The sequence below is a fragment of the Sus scrofa genome, chromosome 13, assembly GCF_054392235.1.
Source record: "Sus scrofa isolate SSC_HxYL_T2T_F1_AM1 chromosome 13, Sscrofa_HxYL_maternal_Yorkshire_Landrace_v2.0, whole genome shotgun sequence".
Taxonomy (NCBI): domain Eukaryota; kingdom Metazoa; phylum Chordata; class Mammalia; order Artiodactyla; family Suidae; genus Sus; species Sus scrofa.
Window position 1 is genome coordinate 212,568,596 of NC_139395.1, and position 27,726 is coordinate 212,596,321.

At 42.5% G+C, this 27,726-nt stretch overlaps 2 protein-coding genes across 29 annotated transcripts in view; one reads left to right on the forward strand and one right to left on the reverse strand.

Moving 5' to 3' along the window:
• CRYZL1 (crystallin zeta like 1) overlaps window positions 1-16,270 on the reverse strand; it is a 43,950-nt gene extending 27,680 nt beyond the window's left edge. For 8 of the 12 annotated variants that reach the window (XR_014822202.1, XR_014822203.1, XM_084986494.1 and 5 more), the window contains exons 1-3: window positions 16,210-16,270; window positions 5,652-5,723; window positions 2,515-2,592 (exon numbers count right to left, since the gene is read on the reverse strand). Coding sequence is in view for 9 of the 12 variants with exons in the window: in XM_084986494.1 (XP_084842620.1) it covers window positions 2,515-2,592; window positions 5,652-5,717 (144 nt within the window). In the remaining 3 variants the exon portion in view is untranslated. 12 annotated transcript variants of the gene reach the window in all.
• Window positions 16,271-16,970: 700 nt separating this feature from the next.
• ITSN1 (intersectin 1) overlaps window positions 16,971-27,726 on the forward strand; it is a 247,605-nt gene continuing 236,849 nt past the window's right edge. For all 17 annotated transcript variants that reach the window (XR_014825148.1, XR_014825152.1, XR_014825153.1 and 14 more), the window contains exon 1: window positions 16,971-17,241. The gene's annotated coding sequence lies outside the window, so the exon portion shown is untranslated. The remainder of the gene's footprint in view (window positions 17,242-27,726) is intronic.

Genomic DNA, 27,726 nt, shown 5'->3' on the forward strand with positions numbered 1-27,726 from the left:
CTCCTTAACCTACTGAGTGAGATCAGGGATTGAACCCACATCCTCATGGACACTAACTGGGTTCGCTGCCACTGAGCCACATGGGAACACCTTGCTTAACATCTTTATTATGTCAAATATGAGGGAAATTATAGCCAAAACAACTTTCAGTTGGCTAAACACTTTGTACCAGTCACCCATCTGGGTGAGGTGAGGGGAGTTTGGAGATGACACAGAAGTGCTCCACGTCCATCCTCTTTAAAATGATGAATGGTTCTCACAAGATGTGGGTCAGGGAGTAGGTGGGAAAAAGGGATGGATTTATACAGGGCAAGTGCTACATTATTTCAGATTGGAGCTTCTTCCTTCAAAGGATTATTTATTTATTTATTTATTTATTTATTTTGCTTTTTTAGGGCTGCACCTGAGGCATATGGAAGTTCCCAGGCTAGGGGTCGAATCTGAGCTGCAGCTGCCAGCCTACGCCACAGCCACAGCAATGCCAGATCCAAGACACGTCTGCAACCTACACCACAGCTCATGGCAACACCAGATCCCTAGCCCACTTGAGCTAGGCGACGTATCGAACCTGTGTCTCATGCTTCCTAGTCGGATTCATTAACCACTGAGCCACGACAGGAACTCCAAGGATAAATTATTTATTTTTAAAAGACTAGCATTTTGTTAGATTCTGACCAAATTAAGCACTTGATTTTTACAGTGACAGAGTGTACACAGATAAGCCTGTAGTTTAAGTTCCTTAAAAGTATAAAAGTTAATATATTTTTATAGTAACACGAGAGATGCTGAACATATTTTTAGGTATGTTAGTATTTTAGGTACAGTAAGTGAAAGGAAATTGAAATAATTCTCTTGTATATTTCCTTTATTCTTCAATTCTTTGATATCCTATATATTTTGACTGCCAGAAAAATCTCTGTCTCGATGTGAAACTTTATACTTTTCCTAAGATATTCATATAACATTCTTAAAAAATACTGGATGTTTTACAGTATTTCTTTCTTTTCTTCTTCTTCTTTTTTTTTTTTTTTTTTTTTGGCTGCCCTGTGGCATATGTAGTTCCTGGGGCAGGGATCAGATCTGAGCTGCAGTTGTGACCTAAGCCATAGCTATGATGATGCTAGATCCCTAATCTACTGTGCTGGGTCGGGGACTGAACCTGCGTCCCAGTGCTCTCAAGACACTGCCGATCCTCTTGAGCCACAGCAAGAACTCCCAGTACTTCTTTTTTTACACACTTTTATGGAGCTAAATCATGGTTACAGCAATTGCATTCCACCTCCTTCACTTACTGTAAGCATCTTTTCATATTCCTACACAGTTTTCATAAGATTAATAGCTGTTTGATTTCATCAAATTAGAGTTCCTGTCGTGGCTCAGTGGTTAATGAACTCAACTAGTATCCATGAGGATGTGGGTTCAATCCCCGTCCTCGCTCAGTGGGTTAGGATCTGGTGTTGCTGTGGCTGTGGTGTAAGCCTGCAGCTATAGTTCCGATTAGACCCCTATCCTGGGAACCTCCATATGTCTTAGGTGTGCCCCTAAAGAGACAAAAGACAAAAAAAAAAAAAAAAAAAAAAAAAAATTCATCAAATTGATTTTACTATAATTTACCATTTCTTTCTATAAGACATGGAGATAATTTCCTAGATTGGGATTTTTACAGATTATGGATTTTTTGTAGCTTTAAAAAGAATATCTCGGAAGGGCTGAACGTAGAACTTTACGGATAAGGAATAGTAGAATATTCCTGGTGGAAAGACTTTAAAGCATCTCACGAGTCATGTTCATGTTAGAGTCGCCCAGTAAAAGTCTAACCCTCGTTGTGTAGTTTCCCTAAATGTGACTTTACTGAAGACAACTTTTAGATTCCTAGAAATTATGGTGACATTATAACCCATAAGTGAAGAGCCCAATAAAACTACTGCATTCATCTTTTTACACCTCAGTAAACGGACCTGCTCTATTTATCATGGCACATTTGGCCATACTCTACATATCATCTGAAGACTTGCCATGTAGTTCATGGTCAACGATGGAAGATTACTGTGGGGTGGTGTGAGAGAGAAAGACAAAGAGAAATGACAAGAAGAATATGAACCCTATCTAAAGACCTCAACTACAGAAATTAATACAGACATTAACTATAGAAACATCTGTAGACTAGATAGTTAATAAATTAATTGATTAGGCTTCTAGTTCGTTGAAGTAGTCATTTCTTCCTTGATTATAGGCTTTAGTAATTATAAATTCTCAGCTTTTCACAATACATAGGAGTTTATAAAATATTTCCATACAATAATATAAAGTACATGACTTTATTTAGACTAGTAATTTACCTTAATATAGAAGTACACAAATGAACATTAAATTTTTTTCCTAGCTATTTTGTATTCTTCTAAGAGTAATAATTTCTTTGCACTCAGAAGTCAGTTACTATTATCATAATTTTCATACACGAAATATATTATGACATTCTCATTTGACTTTTGGCCAAAATAAAAGCACCAATACCTTTGTATTTATCTGGCTCAGAGCACAAGCTTTAACTTGAAGTTTCACATAGTTATCCTCTGTAACAGGAAGATTTTCCTAGAACCAAATGATAGAAAATTACACATTCCTTTGAGAATATGCCTTCATATTGCACAAGTTTTCATACATACTTGAACAAAATCAAACGGACTCCAAATCTTACATCTAACTTCACTGAAAAAGCTACAAGCGATTATCCTATAGCATATAGTAAAAAGAATATAGGGAATTTGGGGGTAAAATTTTTGTTTTGACCACACCCATGGCATGTGGAAGTTTCTAGGCCAGGGACTGAACCAGAACCACAGCAGTGACAATGCAGGATCCTTAATCACCAGTCCAGCAGGAAACTCTGTTGGAGTAAAATTTTTATAAAGCCTTAGTTAGGGGACATATTTTGAAAATGTACTTAAGGTACTGACATGGATAATAGGCAACATGTGCAGGCAATAAACATATGATAACAAAATAGAGCAACAAACAAATACTGTACCTCATTTCAATCTAAATAATCTCAAAGCATCAAACCTTCTTGCAAGGATACCCTTAAACACATAAACACCTAATATATAAATTGTACTAATTCTGAACTTTTCTTTTTTTTTTTTCTTTTTTTTTTTAATGGCCACATCTGCAGCATACGGAAATTCCTGAGTTAGGGGTCAAATTGGAGCTACAGTTGAGGCCTAGACCACAGCCCCCACAATGTCCGAACTGCATCTGTGACCAATACCACAGCTTGTGGCAATGCTGGATCCTTAGCGCACTGAGCCAGGTCAAGGATCGAACCCGCCTCCTCAGAGAGACAATGCTGGGTCCTTAACCTGCTGAGCCACAATGGGAACTCCTAGAATTTTACTAGTGTCATTTGTTAATCTGTACTTTACTTAACATCTCTCTTGGACATTTCAGCATGCCCCATGGGACTCTGCGGTCAAAACACAAACTTATAGAACTTAATTACCCCTCATATTATACGGCTAACTGTAACTTTAAAAGCAAAGATATTTCAAACTCAGGTACTTTATATCATCCACCAACGACACCAATAATTAAAAAGCTCTCTCTTGGAGTTTCTGTTGTGGCTCATCTGGTTAATAATCTGACCAGTTTCCATGAGGTTGCAGGTTTGATTCCTGCCCTTGCTCAGTGGGTTAGGGATCCAGCATTGCCACGAGCTATGATGTAGGTAGTACATGGGCTCTGATATGGCATTGCTGTGGTTTTGGCCGATTGGACCCCTGGCTTGGGAACTTCCATGTGCCACAGCTATGGCTCTAAAAAGCCAAAAAAAAAAAAAAAAAAAAAGAGAGAGAGAGAGAGAGAGAACTAAAGAAAGAAAGAAAAAAAGTTCTCTTTAACCTCTGCTATGTCCCAAAATTAGATTAAAAGTTAGCTAGAACAGTACTTGCACAGCGCCTCCTGTGTTCTATCAAAGGAATCACTGTTTTATTTGACATGAAGACAACATTCTGGGACATCCCTTTTTAAATCCAGAATTTTTTTTTTTGCTTGTTAGGGCCGCATCCTCAGCATATGGAGGTTCCCAGGCTAGGGGAAGAATCAGAGCTATAGCTTCTGGCCCACACCACAGCTCATGGCAATGCTGGATCCTTAACCCACTGAGCGAGACCAAGGATTGAACCTGCAACCTCATGGTTCCCAGTCAGATTTGTTTCCATTGTGTCATGATGGGAACCCCTAAATCTCAGATTTTATTTGGTGATAGCATGAAGATATTTAATAATATTGACAAATTTGTGGATTTTAATCATGGTTGTGTGAACCTGGCGATGATGCTTTCCAAGAGCCAATCGAACCTCTTAGACTTGCATCCTTACTCCAATGGTAGGAGCCAAGTTATCTGAGATTTAGACTCCTAACCTAAATAATTTTGGAGCTGTTGAGACAACACCGAAAAAGTGGAATATATTCATGATCCAGAAATTCTTGTTACTCCTATAAAAAATACAGAACTTTGAAATACATACAGCACTGAGTTTTCATCCCTCCATTTACAGTGGAATGATTTGGGCCTGTTACAAATCTTTCAAACAATCATCAATGTGTGAAAATTCTCCTGTCTATGTTCACAGTGGTAAGAAACTAGAAACCACTTAAATCTCTGTGAATGAGGTAACTTTTCAAAACTTAGAAATTAGTGTGAAAAACAGTGCTTTTCCACCTTTCGTTTCACAATATCAAAGTATTTTCTAAATATGGTTACAATCTGAAAACTCACTTTATTATTTTACTCAGGATAAACTGAGTTAATTTTGCAACACCTGAAACTACCGTAGTCAATCTGTTTTCCTAATATCTTTTATTTATTTATTTTTTGTCTTTTTGCCTTTTCTAGGGCTGCTTCCTGCAGCACATGGAGGTTCCCAGGCTAGGGGTCTACTCAGAGCTGCAGCCGCTGGTCTACACCAAAGCCACAGCAACATCACATCAGAGCCTCGTCTGCAACCTACACCACAGCTCACGGCAATGCTGGATCCTTAACCCACTGAGCGAGGCCAGGGATCGAACCTGCAACCTCATGGATCCTAGTCGGATTCGTTAACCACTGAGCCACGACAGGAACTCAACCTAATATCTTTTATACTACCACCTTGAGGGACTAAAAGCTCTTTGTAACAACTCTTTTTTTTTTTTTTTTTTTTTTGTGGTCTTTTAGGGCTGCACCTGTGGCATATGGAGGTTCCCAGGCTAGGGGTCCAATCAGAGCTACAGCTTCTGGCCCTCACCACAGCCATGCAAAGACAGATCTGAGCCAAGTCCGCAACCTATACCACAGCTTGCAGCAATGCTGGATCCTTAACCCACTGAGCGAGGCCAGGAATCCAACCTGCAACTTTATGGTTCCTGGTCAGATTTGTTTCCGCCATGCTATGGCAGGAATTCCACTGCAACTCTTAAAAATATAGGAATACCACAGTATGGACTACTGTTTTCACATAAGATTAAAATAATTGGTAGAGTTTCATTTAAGTAATTTTTGACTCTTTCAGTTCCACTCAAAATAACTTGTAACAGGCCATTTAAAACTGTATCTAGCATGTATGGAAAATACACTATCTTGTTTCATGTAATGATTAAACCATTTTTCTTACCCTTTCTTGGAAGACAAATGTTAGTTCTTCACTTGTAGAACTCCGTTGAAAATATAAGCCTTTCATAGTCACCTAAAAACAAAAAAGGAAAGAACTATACATGAAATAAACTCATCAACAAAATGTCTTCCAGACCAAAAGAAAGTAAAAATTGCAAAACAGCACTGGCACAAGATAAAATGACAACTATAAATGTAGTCTTCGAAAGAATTTAGGTAACAGTTCTTGAAAGTGATCAAATGAGTATATGCAACAATCTCTGGTACACGTTTAAGAAGGGGTGACAGGTCAACCTTTCATACAAAGGTAAGCATGTGCTGCTTAACTGCACTTTGCTATTCAATCAAAATTATTAGATGTTCTTAAAAAAAAAACTTATTCAGGGCAGAGGGCTCGATTTTAATAGCCAAAGGTGTCATTTAAAGGGCTTAAAAAATCTTTAAATAAAGACCTTTAAAAAGGAAAAAGTGGACAGTCGAAACACTCTTTGAAACCGTGCCCCTGTGGAGTTCCTGTTGTGGCTCAGTGGGTTAAGGACCGGACGATTATCTCTGTGAAGATGCAGGTTTGATTCTTGGCCTCATTCGGTGGGTTAAGGATCCAGCATTGCTGCAAGCTGCGGCAGAGGTCACAAGATCTGACTTGGATCTGGTGTTGCCTTGGCTGAGGTGCAGGTCACAGCTACAGCTCCAATTTGACCCCTGGCCTGGGAACTTCCATAGGCTTCAGGTGTGGCCATAAAAAGAAGGGAGGGGACAAAAAAAAGAAAAGAGAAACTGTGCCCTTAATTCGTCCGTTATGGTCTATAAGCCATTCAGTGGAAATATTTAAATCTTTACTCTGAGGGCTTCCTGAAGCATCTCTAAGGATTCCACAACTGTTTCTTTAATTTTCATAGTAACTGCATGGAAAGGCTATCTTTTAAATGTAAATTTCATAGAAGTATAAAATGTACGCAGAAAAGTACCCAGATCCTAAGTGTGTGGCTTGTTGATTTTACAAAGGGAACATGGCCATGTCACTAGATCTCTGGAAGCTCCCTTGTTCTCAGTGTAGTCACTACCTCCCCTAAGGATACTGAGTTCTAACAGCAGATTAGTTTTGTCTGTTTTTGACTTTATGTGAGTGAAATCATGCTCTTTTTATGTTATGTCTTTTTCTCTGTATTTTGTTTGTGAGTTTTACCTATACTGTGCCTTGTAGTTCATACTGTGTTTTAGTTCATTCTCATTTTTATACGGTATCCCCTTGTATGAATAAATTACTAATCGTCCATTCCACTGAAGGTAAACATTTGATTGTTTCCAGTTTGAGGGTTTTACAAACTATCCTGCTAAGAACATTCTTGCACATAATTTTTGTTGAAAGTACTATTACTAAACTTATTTTATGAATGAGGATAAAAAAGTCAGACAGAGGCTAAGGCAAAAGCCTAGAGTCTCAGAGCACCAGCTGGGCCAGAGTTGGGACAAAACCAGGTGCTACCAACTGCAAAGTCATTTCTCTTAACCATTATATTTACTGGTTTCCTATTGAGCTGCTAATATTCGATATATCACTCAAAACTAGAACCCCCATATCCCTTAGTTTATAGGATTGATAATTACTAATTGCTTTTTGAAACAACTAGCAACATAATTTGTAGGGCTCACTGCAAACGGAAAATGTGGGGAATCTTGTCCAGAAATTATTAAAGTTTCAAGACAGTGACAGCCAAGCATTAAACCAGGCATGAGTCCCCTCTGATTATGAGGTCCAGTGTGGCTGCACAGGTTCTGTGCTCATGAAGCCAGCCCTGTAAGCTGAAGCTGAGAGAATCTAATATATCTGTGCAGAGGGTTTTTACTGAGCTGTTCAGCAATGGTTGCTATTTTCTAGAAGATGACAATCAAATGCTGGAACTAACTTGAATATTCACATACAAGACATATATAGAAATTATGCATGTAGTATGTATCAACAAAATGTATAAAAACAAGGAGAGCTAGGTCAGACGATTAAATTCAGGCTAGCCCTCTGGTCAGGCAATGTCTGTGTATGTGTGGGGGTACACATCAATGTGTTTTTTGGGGGGGTAGGGGAGAAAGGAAGAACCAAACCACAGAACCGCAGCTATGCACTCCCTTGGACACACATCTCATCTCTTCTGCCTAGCTGTCAAGGCTGTCCAAAATGCATACCCAGAGTTCCCATTGTGGCACAGCAGAAACAAATCCGACCAGGAACTATAAGGTTGTGGGTTCGATTCCTGGCCTCGCTCAGTGGGTTAAGGATCTGGCATTGCAGTGAACGGTGGTGTAGGTTGCAGACATGGCTTGGACCCCACGTCGCTATGGCTGTGGCGTAGGCTGGCAGCTGTAGCTCCAGTTTGACCCCTAGCCTGGGAACCTCCATATGCCACAGGTGTGGCCCTTTAAAAAAATAATAATAATAAAATAAAATAAAATAAAATAAAATGCATACCCAGTTTCTAGTCTACCTTACACCTCCATTTTTCCAACATGTACCCTGTCTGATCTAGTCACTATGACTCCACACCATATGGTCACCCCTGTCGCAGGGCTCCAGGAACGGCTTGCTCCCTGGGACTGTGCTGTACTTACTCTACAGCGTCTGTGAAGTAAACAAAGCTCCAGTCCCACTCCCTCTCCAAAAGCATCCCCCAGTGACACGCACTCTCCCCCGCTTGTTCCATGTTTCTACGTTTCATTACATACTAACAAAATTGTGCTTTATTCACTTACTAACTGGTGGGTTTTCCCAGCTATTGCTTCAAAGAATCAATAACTATTATTATTTAATAAATAAATCTCTGCTCCTACTCAGTCTGGAGCTACCAGAGTTGTCTTTTTGAGAAACGGAATAATTACACATCAAAACATTGGTTTCGAAGCATCTCCCTTAGTAATTCTGGGAGCCCCTCTTTTCTCTGCCCATTGCATCTGAAAATATATGCCATGTGTCCCAGATCAGCAGTCACACGGCTCTCATACTATATGCACCCCTATTTCAAAGACCCTGGAAGCTAAATGCTTATGTGAGCCTCTAGTGTTCCTTAAAGCAACTATTATATACGTAATAATGCCAATATTTTTGGTTAGAGCACCCTAAATAGTTCCTCCATATTAGGTTAAAATCAGTCTAGCTGGTAGAACAAAGTAATATTTAGTTGGTGCAATAAGGAACCACGTGGGAGCAAAAAAAATCCTCAAAGTTACAAAGTGAAGAAAGAAGTCTTTTTACAATAGTGACCAGAAGAAAACTGAGGAAATATTTTTTTGTCTTGTGAACGCAAAAAAGCAACACCGAGTTCTTAACAAGGAGAAAATGGTAGAACGGATGGTATGCAAGGCCCACTTAGTTTCTTAGGCACTGGTCCAGATTAAATGGAACACTTAGTCCATCACTTAATAAACTTTCTATTGAATGTAAAGATATTTGCACACTTGGAATAAAATAACAGAATGCCTCAGAAAATAAAAATACAAATATATACTATTTATCATGTCATTTCTAAGAATGAATGTTATGTAACCTCAAAATTATATATTCTACTATAAGCTTCCTTTTATAAAAAAAAGTGCTGCATAAAGGGAGTTCCCATTTTGGCTCAGTGGTAATGAACCAGATTAGTATTCAGGAGAATGCGGGTTCAATCCGTGGCCTTGCTCAATGGGTTAAGTAAGGATCCGGTGCTGCCATGGGCTGTGGTGTAGGCCACAGACTCGACTCAGATCCTATGTTGTGGCTAGGGCAGCTGTTGCTCCGATTTGACCCTTAGCCTGGGAACTTCTATATGCTGCAGGTGCAGCCCTAAAAAGACAAAAAAAGAAAAAAAAAAAAAAAGCTACATGAAAATTTTAAATGAAAATAAACCTGTTTAGGTGAGTTCCTATTGTGGCTCAGCGTGTTACAAACCCAACTAGCCATCTATGAGAATGTGGGTTTGATTCCTGGCCTTACTCAGTGGGTTAAGGATCTGGCGTTGCCATGAGCTGCGTGCGATATAGGTCACAGATGCTTGGATCCCACCTGACTGGCTGTGGCACAGGCCAGAAGCTGCAGCTCTGATGTGACCCCTAGCCTGGGAACTGCCATATGCCACAGGAAAAAAGAAAAAAAAAAAAAAGAAAATAAACATGTTTTAAAAATGTAGGCTAACTTTTAAAAATGTAGGCTAGTATAAAAAGTCCTACAAAAAGGATAAGGTTTTACAGTTTTCTGAGTACGTCTGATTTGAAATATATTTGACATAAATCCACAAATTAATGATTTTGTTTGTAATACTTGAAATTTTTATAAAGGTCACATGTTAAACCTATTAAAAATCTGGAGAAACAAGACATCTAGACATCTATTTTAAATAATTTTGGTACAAAGTAGAATAAGGACTTTGCATAAATTGAACACTTACCATAAATAACACTTCAAGAGAGTAGTTAATGAAAGTACTTATCTTTTAAGGACTTTCTAAAAAAAATCGATGGGAAGAAATTACAAATGGTTTCATCTTAGCTATAATAGCACCGAAACTCCGCTTGCTCTTCCTCTGCTGCTCTTAACCCTGCTAGAAGCTCATCCATTAATAATTGTAAATTAACCCTCCAGGGATCATTCCTTATCTATACTTTCAGACCAAAAGTGTTCTGAGTATCAGATCAACGTCAATCAATGGACATAAAACTAGACTCATTTTTCTGCCAAACAAGATTTTTTTTTTTTTTTTTTTTTTTTTTGTCTTTTTGCCATTTCTTGGGCCGCTCCGGCAGCATATGGAGGTTCTCAGGCTAGGGGTCGAATAGGAGCTGTAGCCACCGGCCTACGCCAGAGCCACAGCAACTCGGGATCCGAGCCGCGTCTGCAACCTACACCACAGCTCATGGCAACGCCGGATCGTTAACCCACTGAGCAAGGGCAGGGACCGAACCCGCAACCTCATGGTTCCTAGTCGGATTCGTTAACCACTGCACCACGACGGGAACTCCTCTGCCAAACAAGATTTTACTGTATCAACCTCCAGTCATGGAGGCTATCTTAGAATGTATTATAATTCTTTACTCTCTATGAAGTTATTGACAATTAAGCTTCCTTTTCCTTTAGAATGTCCTGGCTCATCAGCTCGTTTTAGGTGTTAGCACAAGTGCTGGGCTAACACTGCAATGCCTCAGGCCTGGGCTATGGTCACAGGCTGCTGAGTGGCTTCATTTCTTTCCCTCATCCGAGACACCTGTTACTCTATGCACAATTTAAGCCTAAGAGTCCAAACTCTTCTCATCCACTCAAATTTCTACTATTCCCCAGCACACACTTTGCAATGCAGTGGCCACTTCAAGTTTGGGATTCAAGTTTTAATGCTTTTAACTCACCCTCATTTTATTGGAAGGAAAGCACAGATATATTTGTCAAGCGGTGAGGCTACCAAAAAAAACCAGATGAAGTCAGTTCTGAAATGTGGCCCCACATGCTCATCGTCATGCCAAGCCTAGTGTATAGCATTACAATACCTGTGGGACTGTTAGGGGTATTATCTTCAGTTGTATTGAAGAGGTGGCTTAATTTTAAGTTTTAACAATGTTCTTACTCATCTGTGGGACTTTTCATACATACCCACCTATCAGAGAAAGAAGTACGTCAAACTAAAAGAAGTAGGTCAAACCATGTACTCATAAAAAATATGGGCAGCATAATCGCAGTAACTAAATGGAAGTTTGGTTCCAACAGCACACTTTGCAGGTTGTGGAGGAGGCTGGTATCCTAACTAGACAGGACAGCTCTGCTTCTTAAGTGGGAGGGACATCTCTATATGGTATAGGCAACAGTCTCCAGAAACCTGTATATTCTGAGGACACTTTGTGTAACCATGAAGACAAAGGGGTTTTGCTACATACTTTACTGTTCTCCTGTGCCTGTTACAAGATGGGCAGGGAGACACTGTGACAGTGGCTCATACCTGCCTAAATCCTAGAAAGCATTTCTAGTTGATAACAGTATGAGAATTTTTCAATTTCACATTTCAGGCATACAATTTATTTTTTAATGTAATGTAATTATTTTTTTTTTTATCTTTTGTTTTTTGAGGGTCGCACCTGCGGTATATAGAGGTTCCCAGGCTAGGGGTTGAATCGGAGCTGTAGCCACCAGCCTATGCCAGAGACACAGCAACGTCAGATCCGAGCCGTGTCTGTGACCTACACCACAGCTCACAGCAAAGCCGAATCCTTAACCCACTGAGCGAGGCCAGGGATGGAACCTGCAATCTCATGGTTCCTAGTCGGATTCGTTTTGTCTGCGCCATGACAGGAACTCCTAGGCTCGCAATTTAAAACTTAGGAAAACGCATGAAGTCGCATGGTTCCTAGTACTCACTCAATTTAAACTAGAGGCTGGACACACATTTACAGTGGCATCATAAAGGAGCTGAGGGGGACGGGGAGAAGTTGGCCGTATTAGAGTCTCTCCTAACTATGATGACCTAGATTTATATGAACATTATGAAGCCATATTTGCCTGAATTTATACAAGTGAGGCAGAATTTCTACATCTCACACAACCTGAGATCTAAAGATAGGGGATGAATTAAGAAAGGAAAATTTGGGAGGCCCCGTTGTGGCTCAGTGGTAAGGAGCCTGATTAGAATCCACGAGGGTTCGGGTTTGATCTCTGGCCTCGCTCAGCTGGTTAAGGATTTGGCCTTGCTGTGAGCTGTGGTGTAGGCAGCAGACGAAGTTTGCTTGGATTCTGCGTTGCTATGGCTGTGGTGTAGGCCAGCAGTGACAGCTCCAATTAGACCCCTAGCCTGGGAACTTTCATATGTCACAGATATGGCCCTTAAAAAAAAAAAAGCAAAAAGAAAGGAGACATTTCCTTTTTTTAATACAGACTTTAGGCAGAAGCAACAAGAAGCATCTGTTTCGCTGTGTTAAAGTGTGGCCTGTATATGCAACAAGTAGCTTCTAGCAATGACCTCTTTTGAATCTCCAAAGAATTTTTGATTAATTCCCGTGTCCAAGAGAGCTTACTTTTTGTTATTTGTTGATTTACAAAACACCTTTTTACTTAAGAATTCTTCCTAGAGGGACCCCCCCTCGCCAGTACCATGGTGGGGGTGGGGAGTGTGGGTAGGTTGAGGAAGTGGGATGGTCACTAATTCAAAAATCACAAATCGGTCCAGTTTCTGTTTGATGTATGGCCATTTATTTATTATTTAACTACACCACAGTTCACGGCAACGCCAGATCCTTAGCCAATTGGGTGAGGCCAGGGACAGGACCCTCCTAGTCGGGTATGTTACTGCTGAGCCACAACCAGAACTCCTGTAGGGCCATTTAATATATAAGATCAGAACAAAAGAAACTTAACTTTCATGTACATTTCTGAATTAGCATCATATTTTCCTGTACTGTACGACTGGGGTACAGAGGAGTCAACAGTGGGATAGATGACAATCTTCCTTTCATGCTGGCTTAATCATGTGACCCTGGGACGATGCAGGTGGTGATGAGGAAGATAAGCAACTGAGGAGCCCTCCCTGCGCCTCCTGCTACATTCTCCCTCCTCTCCAGCTACCTTAACGGATTTTCTCCACAGACTAACATGACTGCATTTGGTCCACACTTGGATTTGGACAACACTTTTGTCAACAACTGGATTTTCCAGTTAAGGTCTGGTTAATAGGCTCTTAAATCATTTCTTACTTCAGATGCAAAATAGGAACTGTGATTTTGGTTAAATGTTCACTAATATATTCACAATTAAGAGAAAATAATTCATGAGATTTTTTTTTTTTTTTGGTCTTTTTATTTTGTCTTTATAGGGCCGCACTTGCGGCCTATGGAGGTTCCCAGGCTAGGGGTCGAATCAGAGCTGTAGCCGCTGGCTTGTGCCACAGCTACAGCAATGCTAGATTGGAGCCGCGCCTTCAACCTACACCATAGCTCACGGCAAAGCTGGATCCTCAACCCACTGAGCAAGGCCAAGGATCGAACCTGGAATCTCATGGTTCCTAGTCAGATTCATTAACCACTGAGCCACGATGGGAACGCCATCATTTTTTATTATAATGCATAAAAGAGAAGAAAATTATTTTGCAGAATACTACATTGTAGCATATGTGGATGTATGTGTTTTTGCTCTTCTACTCATAAAACTCTCCTTAGCTCAATGCAGTACTGTTTACTGGGTCTAGAAAAATCATAAAGTTGTCTTTGAAATATTCTATGTGAAGTTCCCAGGAGCAAGAAAACACTGAATTTTATCAATTAAAAAAGAAGATCTCACCGAATTAGAAGTCAGTAAAATATGCTATGCCCTGCACCTCTACTGAACACAAGGGCTCAGCGGCCACCTTCGGACCTTGCATTTCTTATTTTTGCACGTGGACTGTCTAGTTCTTTGGTCTAGAGTAATAGGACATTTCTAAACCGACAGTAACCTGACCATTAAAGATTCAAGAGGTCAACAGCACCTGGACTATTGCCTTACCAACATTTTCTAGACACCTGCTCCATAGAAAGTGCAACGCTAAGCTCTGGTTTAGAAGGATTCTCAGGACAGTAGCCAAGAAGGATTCTCAGGACAGTATAATTTAAAAGTTATAATATGGAAATAATAAAATGTCAAAAACTTTTTTGAATCTAAAAAATCTTTTTCACCAACTCCCCCACCCCTGCCGCCAAAACATTGTGATTCCATAGGGAAACATTTTAAGAATTCTCCAGCTTTCTCATCTTCTTCCTTCAAGAAGGTGCAAGAGTGAACCAATACATATTACTGCCCAGGGTACAGTAATGGTTCAAAGCCCTAAATATCTCCTTGAGGTTTTGAACACTCTTCCTCATTCTAGAACTTTGATTTTGAATGCACAGCACAGAGCATTGTAAAACTACCAAAACAGGAGTTCCTGCTGTGGCACAATGGGATCGGTGGTGTCTCTGTAGTGCCAGGACACAGGTTCCATCCCCATCCTGGCACAGTGGATTAAAGGATTCGGTATTGCTGAAGCTGCAGCGAAGGTTACAACTGTGGCTAGGATCTGATTCCTGGCCCGGGAACTCCACAGGCCGAGGGGTAGCCAAAAAAGAAAAAAAGAAAAAAAAAAAAGATTAAAACTACCAACATATTTTATTGCAACTGACATTTGAAACTGTTTCAAATTTGAATGTCTCAACCCCTGCCATAAACTGGAGGAAAGGTATCAATGAGTTGAAATTAGGGATTAAAGGGAATAATTATACATTGCAGTGGTTGATGGATAGGATTAGAAGTCATAAGTGAATTTACTCTGAATCCTGGCTTTCCTGCTTCTTCACTGTATGACTTGGCCTACATAATTCTAGCCTCCTGGGCCTTGGATTCCATACCTGTAAGACAGGTATAATTATAGCAGGTACCTCAAAGGGTGACTGGAAGGCTTAAACAACACATGCAAAACACTCAATACAATACCTGGCATGAAATAAGTGTTCAATAAATGGCGGCTATTTTTGCTCTTATTTCTGTAAATTGAGCAGAGAAATTGTCAAGTAGCTCCAAAGCCCATCTCACAGAGCAGTAAGGGGTTCTACCAGGTGCAACCTGAGCTTTATTAGCACCTATTAATTTCTGCAGTGGGTTATTATATCATCTAGATCTGTGCTGTCCAGTAAGAGAAGCTACTAGTGGTTAAGGAGCCCTTGAACTGTGCATTGTCAGAATTGTGGTGTGCTGTTAGTGTAAGATGCCCATCAGACTTCAAAGACTTAATACGAAAAAAAGAGAGACTGTATCACGTCTCCATTTTAAAATATTTGATTATGTGTCGAAATGATAATGTATTAGATATACGGGGTTAAATGAAACACTAAAGTTAATTTCATGTTTTTCTTTTCTTTTCTTTCTTTTTTTTTTTTAATGTGGCTCCCATTAAATTTGTACTCAGCAGAGCTGATGCAGAACGTTGCTGCTCATACAACGTGGACTAGAAGCACCTGCGAGCGTGTCAGAAATGCAGATTCTCAGGACCCGCCCAGACCTTTAAGACTGAGGTGATTCTCACGCATTGCTCCCAAATACTCTCTTTAGCTTCAATGTGATGGGCAAATCTGGCCCTACAGTTATATAAATGCGAATACACTCGCTTTAAGTAATTGCTCCCCCCCCAAAAAAATATCCCAAACACAAAAAACGTAAAGGAGGAGAAAGCGGTGATCGAGAAGTAAGGCAGCAAGAAAAAGACACTCAAAGTGTAAGAACAAAAAGATGCAAGAGGGGGAAAAATCCAACCTGGGAGATTCTGTAGAAAAGACCTTTCAGACTTCTGCCTCCATAAATGTGGAGGGAGCGGCAAACAGATAAAATCTACCACCGAAACCTGAAAGGACCAGGAAATCCTCAGTCAAATTAAGTCTTAACCGCCCCTCAGCGGCCTCAGCTAAGCTAGGCCGGGGCCCAGGAGGGTCTGCGGTTGGTGCGCGACGTGAACCACCATCCGCCCCAGGGCTGGACAGTTCCACGGGCCTTCTCGGATCTTTCGCCCAAAGCCCGGTTTCCCAAGACACACAACCCGTTTCTCCGCGCTCACCTGCTTCCAAGACGCCCCAACGGCCTGCACCTCCACCACCGCCACCTTCAAGGCCTTCTGCGGAGAGCCCGCCCCCTATGGGCCAGGAGATGCTCCCATTGGTCAGGCCGCTCGTCACTCTAGGAGACTCTCCGACTCTCGGAAGCTGTAGAGAACGCCATAGCAACCAAACTTGAAACTACATCTCCCGGCATGCTCTGAGGAGAGGCATCAGGGGCTGCCAATAAATGCGTAAAGTCCTAGTTGCCGAAGGGTTCAGTTTTATGCAAATTTCAGTTGAAGACCACACCCTTCCTCATTCCAACCGTATCTCCATCACCTTCCTTGGACTACGTCCCGCCTCCCTTTTGCGACCACATTGTTCTCTCCTTTAAACCTTCCGTTAGTTGAATGCATGCTAACTAGTGTCTTTCCTCCCACGGCAAGGACAAACACACTGAAATTATGGAACAAAATCTCCACGACCACTTGAAGAAAATCCCAGACCAGAAACCTCTAGTTACGCCTTCTGGAAGGGGGGCGGGGAGGAGGAGAGTCTTGCACACGTCCTCTTTGAGCTTGCTCATTGGATTACTAGGCTGTTACTCTGCCCTCTTCCATTTTTATTGGCTCCCTCTCATTGCGTTCTCCCCTGTGGGCGGGGCTAGAGGTAAGGGGCGGAGAGGAGGTGCGGGCCCTTTCTTTTGATTGGCAGCGCTTTTGTCCCCACCCACCTGTGGGAGGAGATGGAGGGGTGGATGGGAGCGGGGTAGGCAGCCGAGGGAGATGAGGAGATAGGCGGGAGCGAGGGAGCGAGGGAGGGAGCGAAGGAGGTAGAAAAGAGCGGAGAAGAGGGGAGGGAGCGCAGCTTGGTTGCTCCGTAGTACGGCGGCTCGCAAGGGAGAATCCCGAGCGGGGCTCCGGGACGCACGGAGAGGCGGGCGGGCGGGCGGGGATGGTGTGCAGGGCTGCGGCTCCTGCGTCCCTTCTCGCGGCGAGTGAACTGCACTGATTTGTCTGTGGGGCGGCAGCGCGGACCCGCCTGGAAATGAGGTGAGGAGCAGGCTGGACCTCGGCGGCCTGGACCCGGGAGGCGGCGGGGGCGGGGGTCGCCGCGGGGGTCGGCGCGATGGCCGCCCGGGGCGCGCGTCCCGCGGGCCAGTGCGCGTCCCTCCGGGCACCCTTCACCCTTTGCCGCGCGCCTTGAAGGCGCGGCGCTCGCCACCCCTGAGCCTCGTCCTTCCCATCCTCCCGGGGGTGGCGGTGGGGCGGCCGGCTGGCGGTCTCTGGGAGGCGGGCGCTCCGCGGCGGATAGAGGGGGTGGCGGCCGCGGGACGCGCTTCGGGTTGAATGGGCATCCACAGCCTTGGCGGGCGGAGCAGGGTTCCTCCTTCCCTCGGGGGACATGAGGCGGTCGGTCCTTCTAGGGCTGACCTCGCTGCCCTCGGCCGCCTGAGCGTGGCGGACCGGCCAAGCCTCGCCTCCCCGCCGGCCTCCTGGGATCCGGAGCTCGCGGGGAGCGGCATCGCGCCTCCCGCTTCTCCCCCCGCGCGGCCTCGAGTCCCCGGCTCATCCCTTTCTCTCTTTCGTGTGCCTGCAAAATCCCTGTCAGTGAAGGGCAGTCAATGCCGTTTGGCCCTGAGTCCTCCTGCCGGGGCCGACTCTGATGGTATTTAACAGAAAGCTGCTCTCCTTCGGTGGGAGCGCGTCCCCGGTGTCTACCGCTTGCCCTTCCCTTCTTTACGCACAGACACGGTTTTATGGTGTGGACCGAAGGCACAATTGCGGGCTCTTGCTTGAACGAGGAAATGTAATCAGAATCCCCAGGAAAAGGAAACCAACGAGGAATGGGTCGCGCCTTCCTTTACTTCTTGTTTGCCTTTGGATTAGAAAGCAACTTCGTAGATTACATTTCCTATGGGCATCTTTTGTTGTGATTCAGACTAAGGGCTTTGCTTTTGAAGAAATAAATTAGCGGCTTCTCTGTTGAGTTGAAGGCTGTAGAGATTCTTGATAGACTCAATATGAAAGTTTCCTTTAGAACTTTGCCATCATCAGTGCTATTCTGAAGGCAGCACCAGCCTGAAATTTTAAATATATGCAGACTCCGGACAGATGGGTTTCTTTGTGCCTATCTGCTGGTATCCTTCTCTTAACGTTGGCATGGTCAAAACGCACAAATAATAAAAACAAGGACAAAATAGTATAGGCAATAAAAACAAATACCTTACCAAAAAATGCATCTGGAAAATCTCAATTCTGTCAACGGGGAGGCAGTTTTTACTAATCCCTTTGAAAGGATGAAGACCAGGCTCAGCGATCTCATGGATTATGTAGTGGACAGGATCTGAGGGCAGGAACCCGGGCCGTGGATCCAGCCGGCCAGCTGGTTTGTGTGTGTAGTGGCTACTCTTAACCTCTAAAATAGGAGGAATGTATTTGTCAGGATATCTTTATTATTAGGTGAGTTACGATGCAGAAGCTTAAACACTCCTCAAAGTCAGGATTGCTACCTATCTCTGAGAACAAAATACTATGTTTTTGTTTAAAATTTTAAATAGTTTACTTGAAACATTTATGTTGTTCTGATGTTTGTTTATGAAGAAAAAGCCGTTTAAAAAATATTGAATTCCTTCTGTAGTAGATTTGTAAAGAACCCAGAAACTTTTAAGTAATCTTAAATTGAGAAATAAGGACACTAATGGAGTGATGGTTTAAAAACTATTTAAAACTCATGTAAGTAGTTCCAATAAGAAGCATTTCTGATAGAATTTTTCTTAAAGGCCATTTCTTTAAGAATGTATCTATTGAAATTGCTGAGGCACATAGTACCTTCACAAAACTCTGTTATTATTCTGCCTGAGTAAGAGAGGAAATGAACAAATTTTTGATGTACTTTGGAACCCTGTGGATTGTTCAGATACTAGGCATTGTGAAATAGGGCATAAAATGAGTGGTAGCAAGTTCTGTGAAATGTTTGTCTTGCTTAGCTTTTTTTGTTTTTTGCAATTGACTAGCAATTTCCTTTTTTTTTTTTTTTTTCTTTAATGCTTATCTCTAATGTTGGTAGTAAAACTCTGCTTAAGTTCATCTTTTCCTCAAATAACTAGATTGAGGTAAATAAACTCAAATCTCCTAGGAAGGGGTTAAGGAGAAGGTGCTGGTAAATCCCTCTACACTTACTCATCTCTTTATTTTGCTGGATTTGTGAATTATAGGGAATTAATACAGGACAGTTGGGTGTATGTTATTCAGTTCACATTCCACTGCCATAGAGCTTTTCTCTTCTGGTCTTCTGAATGGTTCCACTTACTGGTGGGTTTCTCGAAATCTGGACCTCAGATCACGTATGTCAGCACTAACTGAGATGCTTATTAAAAATACAGGGTTTTGTCACCTCATTTCAGTATCAGACTCCCGGAAACTGATTTCCGGCAAGTTCTCCAGGAATTTTTCTTGCCCAGAAACACTGGAGGAACAGTGGCATTGTGCTCTCTTCCCAGTGAGCATGTCCTAAGACTGTCGCCTAGAGAGGACAGCAAGTTTTTCAGGTGACAGAATAGCTTTTATACCTTAGGCTGCTAATAAAAAATAACTATGACCTTCAGATATGACATCCACCTAAAATGTACATTTCAGAAGGGTAGAGACTGTTTCCTCATTGTACCTCTAGTGCCTACAGTAGTGCCTGGAGGAACTCAATGAAGTATTTATGAGTGAGTAACATCGCAGTGAGGCTGTCTTTCAATCTTTACTTGTAAAATTAATCTTATCACCTTGTAGTCACTGATTTTATAAAGTAGGAGCCACAAGTACTATATCCCAGTCATTTCTGTAAGTGTGCTTGGCTCCGAAAGAAGAGGACCTTCCCTAAGCCTAGAATACTCAAGGTGATAAGCTGGAAAGACGGCTCAAAAATGTTTGCCTAGACTCAAAACATAAATTTAAGTCACAGTGTAGTGGTGAATTAGTGTGTGAACCTGACCAGTACCCATGAAGATGCGGGTTCGATCCCTGGCCTTGCTCAGTGGGTTAAGGATCTGGCGTTGCCATGAGCTGTGGTGTAGGACGCAGACCTGGCTCGCATCTGGAACTGCTGTGGCTGTGGCATAGGCCCCCCTAGCCTGGGAGCCTCTGAACGCCTCTGGGGTGGCCCTAAAAAGACCAAAAAAAAAAAAAAAACAAAACCCATTTTGTGGAGTTCCCTTGTGGTGCAGTTAGTTCTGGCACTGTCACTGCAGTAGCTAGGGTTCCTGCTGTGGTGTGGGTTCAGTCCCTGGCATGGGAACTTCCACATGCCTCGGGCATACCAAAAAAAAAAAAAAAAAGAAAAAAATTTGCCGTTTTGTAAGCTATGGTAAACCCAACAGAATGCAATAAAAATTGCTTTGCAAAAAGAAAAAAAGAAAATTCATATGTTTTCCAGTTTCATTTTTCATACTTGCAATATATGACGTTCACTCCTTTCAGAGTCCAGCATAGTCCCCATTGCCAATAGCCTCTGTGATGAGGTTGAGAGTGTGGATAGGTAAGAGTGCAGTCTCAAGAGACTATTGGGTTTGATCACACATAGTCCTGCGACTTTGATCTAGTCACCTAACCTTTCAAGGCCTCAGTTTTCTCTGCTGAAAATGGGAATAGTCATAGTGAATTTTAATACTTCTAAGGGCTTACATAACTTCTTGGGTCCTATTCATTGAATAAATGGTAGTGATGATGATGATAAGAAATTGAGGCATATGAAAATGTATGGAACTAGCTAGTCCTTTCAGTTTTGTACCACTGTACTTTATGGTAGTAAGTAGAAATCCATTGTTTTAAAAAAGAAGTCTCTTTTTGGAGTTCCTGTTGTGGCTCAGTGGAAAAGAATCTGACTAGGAACCGTGAGGTTGCAGGTTTGATCCCTGGCCTTGCTCAGCGGGTTAAGAATCCGGCGTTGCCATGAGCTGTAGTGTAGGCCGCAGATGCAGCTTGTTCCTGCGTTGCTGTGGCTGTGGAGCAGGCTGGAGGCTGTAGCTCTGATTTGACCCCTAGCCTGGGAATCTCCATATGCCATGAGTGTGGCCCTAAAGAAAAAAAAAAGTCTCTTTCTGATTTCCTGGTACTAAATATAATTTATATTTTTATTTTTTTTGTCTTTTTGCTATTTCTTTGGGTCGCTCCCGCGGCATATGGAGGTTCCCAGGCTAGGGGTCGAATCGGAGCTGTAGCCACCGGCCCACACCACAGCCACAGCAACGCAGGATCCGAGCCGCGTCTGCAACCCACACCACAGCTCACGCCAACACCAGATTGTTAACCCACTGAGCGAGGCCAGGGATCGAACCCGCAACTTCATGGTTCCTAGTCGGATTCGTTAACCACTGCACCACGACGGGAACTCCTATATTTTTATTTTTTTATTTTTTAAAGCCACAGGTGTATCATATGGAAGTTCCCAGGCTAGTGGTCGAATTGGAGCTGCAGCTGTGTGCCTACACCACAGCCACACCAGGTCTGAGCCATGTCTCTCTACACCACATCTTGCAGTGGTGCTGAATCCTTGACCCACTGAGCAAGGCCAAGGATCAAACCCACATCCTCATGGATACGAGTCAAGTTCATTTCCTCTGAGCCACAACGGAGCTCCCTAAATATAATTTTTAAATTATAATAACTAGGCTAACCATTAGAAGTATTTAATAAAACATCAAATTTTCTGTAAATGTTTTTTCCTAAATAAACATAAACTTGTCATCACTTTCAGCTTAGTAGTATTATTTTGGAACCAAACTGATATAATCAGTTTGGATAATTCCTTGTATTTTAAAGAATTTCATATTTATGGTAGAAAATTGAAACGCAGAAAAGTAAAAAGTAGAAAACTATAAGATACTTTAGAGGTCCACTACCAGAATACATATCTCTCCAAAGCCTTTTTGCTTGTGCATGTCATGGCTATTAATATACAATTTTTGGTTGCAAATGTTCTGTACAGCAGGATCCTGTATTTGCTTTTCTTCTTAACATTTTATCATGAATCTTTTCTTATTTGTATAGTCAGTTATAATAGTAACAATAATAATCCATTTGTGGAACTATGGTAATTTAACACATTTATTTTGTAGCCATTATTTATTTCCCGCTGCTGTTATCAATATCTTTGCAGTGACTCTCCGCCTACATACATCTTTATATATACCTTTGAGATTTTTTTCTTCCTCCCTTAGGATAAATTTCTAGAGATGCAATTGCAGGATCAAAGTACATACTAAGGTTTAAGGGTTTTGATACATATTTCCAGTTTGTCATTTAGTTATAGGTTGTAGCAATTTACACGCTTCTGGCATAGTATATGGGAGTTCATTTTCCCTACCTCCTCTTTCTTTTTTTTTTTTGGAGCTGACTTAACGAGTGACAAGCCTAGTGAATTGCTTTTATTTTTAGGCAGATGAATGGGATGTTAACTGCGACCTGTTTGGTGGTGTGATGGGGAAAGTGGGAAAATTCATACACCTGCAATAATGATAGCTAGCACTTATCAAGTCCATTTACAGCATTTTATAAGTGTCGACTCAATTTCCACAAGACTCCCGTTTTTGTTTTTGTTTCTTTTTAAGATGAATATGACTTGGAAACCAACATACCAGCAGTTAAGTAACAGGGAACTAGCAAGCGGCCAGGCAGATTTGTTCCTCTAGAGCCCAAACTCTTAGCCAAATACTGGACTGCCAATTTCTTAGACCTGTTTTACAGGCCTTGGGATACTTTTTACATTTCTGATTTCTGTTTTGGAATAACCTAGCGGTTTCCTGGTGTGTATTAATTTATAAATTAGGTGGGGCACACACTGGAATCCTTGTCATTGAGGAATTAGTCCCGTAAGTTAGTTCATAAATAAACCTCGTGTCTGGCCTGACATTGACCTCTCAAAGCAGAGTGTGGTGCCCTTAACTCTGTAGTGGTTTTCCTAAACCACCCCTGTGTGAGAAACAGGATTAGAGAAGGCTAGTGCACTTGGAAAAGGCAGGTTACTTGTGATGTGGACTTGCCTTGGAAAACACAAGACGGCATACTGAAATGTCATTAGGGCAGCAGCCGGGAGTCTGTCCAAACATCTCCACGTCAGGCAGTTTGGAGATTTGAAGTGGCCCATGGACGTTCATTCAGCTCAGGACTGCAAAGGCCTCACTGTGGAGAGATGTCACTGACCAATCAGGAGATCAGGGGAGAAAACCCTTCTGTGAATACATGTGATGGTAGAATATGGAGGTTATATGGAGACATTTGGAGGTTCCCAGGCTAGGGGTCACATTGGAGCTATAGCTGCCAGCCTACACCACAGTTCATGGCCACCCCGGGTCCTTAACCTGTTGAGTGAGGCCGGAATCGAACCTGCAACCTTATGGTTACTCGTCAGATTGGTTTCCCTTGAGCCACGATGGGAACTCCCCAACTGGCTTTTGGTGCCATGCTTTCACCCACCAGATTAAGGTGGGTTCTGATTCTTAGGATAAAAGTGTGTGTGTGTGTGTGTGTGTGTGTGTGTGTGTGTGTGTGTGTGTGTCTGTGTGTCTGTGTCTAGGGCTAATCACTCACCCTGAGGCAGATTTCCTGAGCAGTTTTATTTCTTTTTATTTTTTATTTTTATTTTTTTTTTTGTCTTTTTGCTATTTCTTTGGGCCGCTCCCTTGGCATATGGAGGTTCCCAGGCTAGGGGTCCAATTGGAGCTGTAGCCACCGGCCTATGCCAGAGCCACAGCAACGCAGGATCCGAGCCGTGTCTGCAACCTACACCACAGCTCACGGCAATGCCAGATCCTTAACCAACCCACTGAGCAAGGGCAGGGATCGAACCCGCAACCTCATGGTTCCTAGTTGGGTTCGTTAACCACTGCACCACGACGGGAACTCCAGCAGTTTTATTTTAACGAGGGTAATGTGTTGGTTTATAAGCCCTTGTATAACACACACAAACACACCCATTTCTGTGCATTGTCTATAATAAGAATGTTTGTTGTGGGTCTACTGTTTTATAAAAGCAGTTCCTTTCTGCTGTAATCTTAAGATAATAGATTTTATTTTATGTTATTTTTTTTTGGCTTCACTCACAGCATGTGGAAGTTCCCAGGCCAGGGATCAGGCCACAGCAGCATCCCTGAGCCACAGTAATGACAATGCTGAATCTTTAACCTGCTGAGCCACTGAGGAACTCCCTTTTTTTCTTTTTCTTTTTTTTAGGATAATAGATTTTATTTTATTTTTTTATTTTTATTTTTTTTGTCTTTTTGGCATTTCTTGGGCCGCTCCCGTGGCATATGGAGGTTCCCAGGCTAGGGGTCCAATCGGAGGTGTAGCCACCGGCCTACGCCAGAGCCACAGCAACTCAGGATCCGAGCCGCATCTGCAACCTACACCACATCTCACGGCAACGCCAGATCCTTAAACCTACTGAGCAAGGCCAGGGATCGAACCCGCAACCTCGTGGTTCCTAGTCGGATTCGTTAACCACTGCACCACGACGGGAACTCCCTAGGATAATAAATTTTAGAAGTAAGTAATCTTTCAGTTTCCAGAAGCATTTGAAACCCAGCTGCTCCATTCTTGCAGAATTGGGGTGTGACATTTTGATCACTGGCAGGTTAAAGCCCAGTCATGAGAGAAACCTTGAAAAGTTGACCAAAAAATCAGTGCCATTCTTGGTATATACACTGAATTTCAATGCATAAATTTCCCCCCTCCTTTATTTCTCCTCTCTTCTTCACTTACAATAAATAATATTAGGAGTTCCTGTTGTGGCTCTGAAGAAGCAAATCTGACTAGCATCCATGATGATGCAGGTTCGATCCCTGGCCTTGCTCAGTGGGTTAAGGATCCAGTGCTGTTGTGAGATGGGGTGTGGGTCAAAGACGTGGCTCGGATCCTGTGTTGCTATGGCTGTGGTGTAAGCCAGTGGCTACAGCTCCAACTCTACCCCTAGCCTGTGAACTTCCATAGCTGCGGGTGTGGCCCTAAAAAGACAAAAATAAATAATATTAAACGAAATCAGTAAATGATAATAACTTTATTATAATAGATAGTACTGCTTAGTTTCAGATACCCTGAGATATAATCATTACAATTGCTGATTTAGCATTCTTTAAATGACTAGAGAGGAGAATTCCTGTTGTGGCTCAGTGGTTAACGAATCCGACTAGGAACCATGAAGTTGCGGGTTCGATCCCTGGCCTTGCTCAGTGGGTTGAGGATCCAGCGTTGCCGTGAGCTGTGGTGTAGGTCACAGATGCAGCTCGGATCCTGAGTTGCTGTGGCTGTGGTGTAGGCCAGTGGCTACAGCTCCGATTAGATCCCTAGCCTGGGAACCTCCATATGCCGAGGGTGTGGCATAGAAAAGGCAAAAAGACAAAAAAAAAAAAAAAAAAAAAAAAAAAGATTAGAGAAATTGAGAAGGAAGAGAACTTGGTAGAGGGGTTAACTAGGGTGTGAGCTCCATGAGGCAGGAAGTGTTGTCTGCATTGCTCGCTGCCTTATCCTCAGGACCTGGGACAGTGTCTGGGACACAGTGGACACTCACCAGTTAGGTGCTGGCATGTCGAATAGGTAAGCGTCTGAGGCCCTGATGACCTGGAGGCCCAAGTCACCCAGGTGAGGTGAGCACGGGAGGGACAGGTGAGGAAGAAAGGACACAGGGGCAGGTTTGGATTTTATTCAGAGTCAGTGGAAGTCGAAGCTGATGTAAATCTTAAGCAGGGGAGTCCCGTGCTTGGCTTTTGTTTAAATAGGTCCGGCTGGATATTGTGTGGGAGTGGGTTGGAGGAGAGGCGGAGAGAAATGTTGAGTTGACCCCACTTTCCGTTATCTGACATTGCTCCCTGGCCTTGCACCTTTTCTTTAGCATCACAGGAATATCATTTTCTCTTTGAGATGGGGTAAGATGAATGGTGATTGGTGCAAAGGTTTTGAAGTTTTTTGAGAAGAGAAACCTACCCTGTACAACTACCCTTGTTATTGATCAAATCCATCCATGTAAAATAAAGATCAGGAATTATTTAACTGATTGAACATTAATTTAATTGAGGTTGTATGACTAGATTTTTCTTTTTTCTTTTCTTTTTTTTTTTTAGGGCCCCACCCACGGCATATGGAGGTTCCCAGGCTAGGGGTCTAATTGGACCTACGGCTGCCAACCTACACCACAGCCACAGGCAATGCCAGATCCAAGCTGAGTTTGCGACCTACACCACAGCTCACGGCAATGCTGGATCCTTAACTGGCTGAGCAAAGTCATGGATGGAACGTGCAATCTCATGGTTCCTAGTCAAATTGGTTTCTGTTGCGCCATGATGGGAACTCGATGACTAGATTTCTGATAGAGATTTTTCTGTTTACCTTTTTTGGTGAAAGAAACTTTACCTATATGGATATAAATCCTTAAAATAGCTATTTTATGAATTGAGTTTCTGTAGAAGCTATTCACTTTGAGAAAGACCTAATTTGTAAAATGCTACTATTGTCTGTCCAATGTGGTGTTTTAATTAGCATCAAAGGGAGGAAATACTGCAGTAATTGTAAACTGACATTAATTCCTTCATTCAGTTGTTTTGAACTATAGTCATAATCTGTTATCTTTAGGTTTTTTTGGTAATTTTTTAGGGCTGCACCCACAGCGTATGGAAGTTCCAAGGCTAGGGGTCGATTGGAGCTACAGCTGCCAGCCACAGCCATAGCCACACCAGATCTGAGCCCCATCTGCAGCTTACACCACAGCTCATGGCAACGCCAGATCCTTAACCTACTGATCAAGGCCAGGGATCGAACCCGTATTCTTCTGGGTACTGGTCGGGTTTGTTACTGCTGAGCCACAATGGGAACTCCTACCTTTAGCTGTTTTGATCTCCTTAGATGGAGTGATATTGCAGTTGTGATTTGGTAATTTAAAAAATAATGAGGAGTTCCCGTCGTGGCGCAGTGGTTAACGAATCCGACTAGGAACCATGAGGTTGCGGGTTCGGTCCCTGCCCTTGCTCGGTGGGTTAACGATCCGGCGTTGCCGTGAGCTGTGGTGTAGGTTGCAGACGTGGCTCGGATCCTGAGTTGCTGTGGCTCTGGCGTAGGCTGGCAGCTACAGCTCCGATTAGACCCCTAGCCTGGGAACCTCTGTATGCCGCGGGAGTGGCCCAAGAAATGGCAAAAAAAAAAAAAAAAAGTTTTTTTTTCTTGCTACAAAAGCAATACAGGACGATTGAAGAAAACTTTTGAAAATATTTTTCAAAATATTGAAAAATAAGGGAGTAAAAGCGGGTACCCTGAATCTCATTGTCCAGAGATAATGACCGTCCATACCCTCTGAGCAGTCAGGTTAGGTGCGTTCAGCCTGGGGGACATGGACTTTGGGTTCTGAAGATGGTCCCATGGATGAGGTAGCCCAGGGCCAGTCAGCCCAGACATTTGTGGCCCTGGGAGGATATGTCTTGCTGTGACCAGGGCTTCTGGTTCTCCAGGAGAGGCTGGAAATATGGATTTATTTATTTATTTTTATTTTATGATTTTTTATTTTTT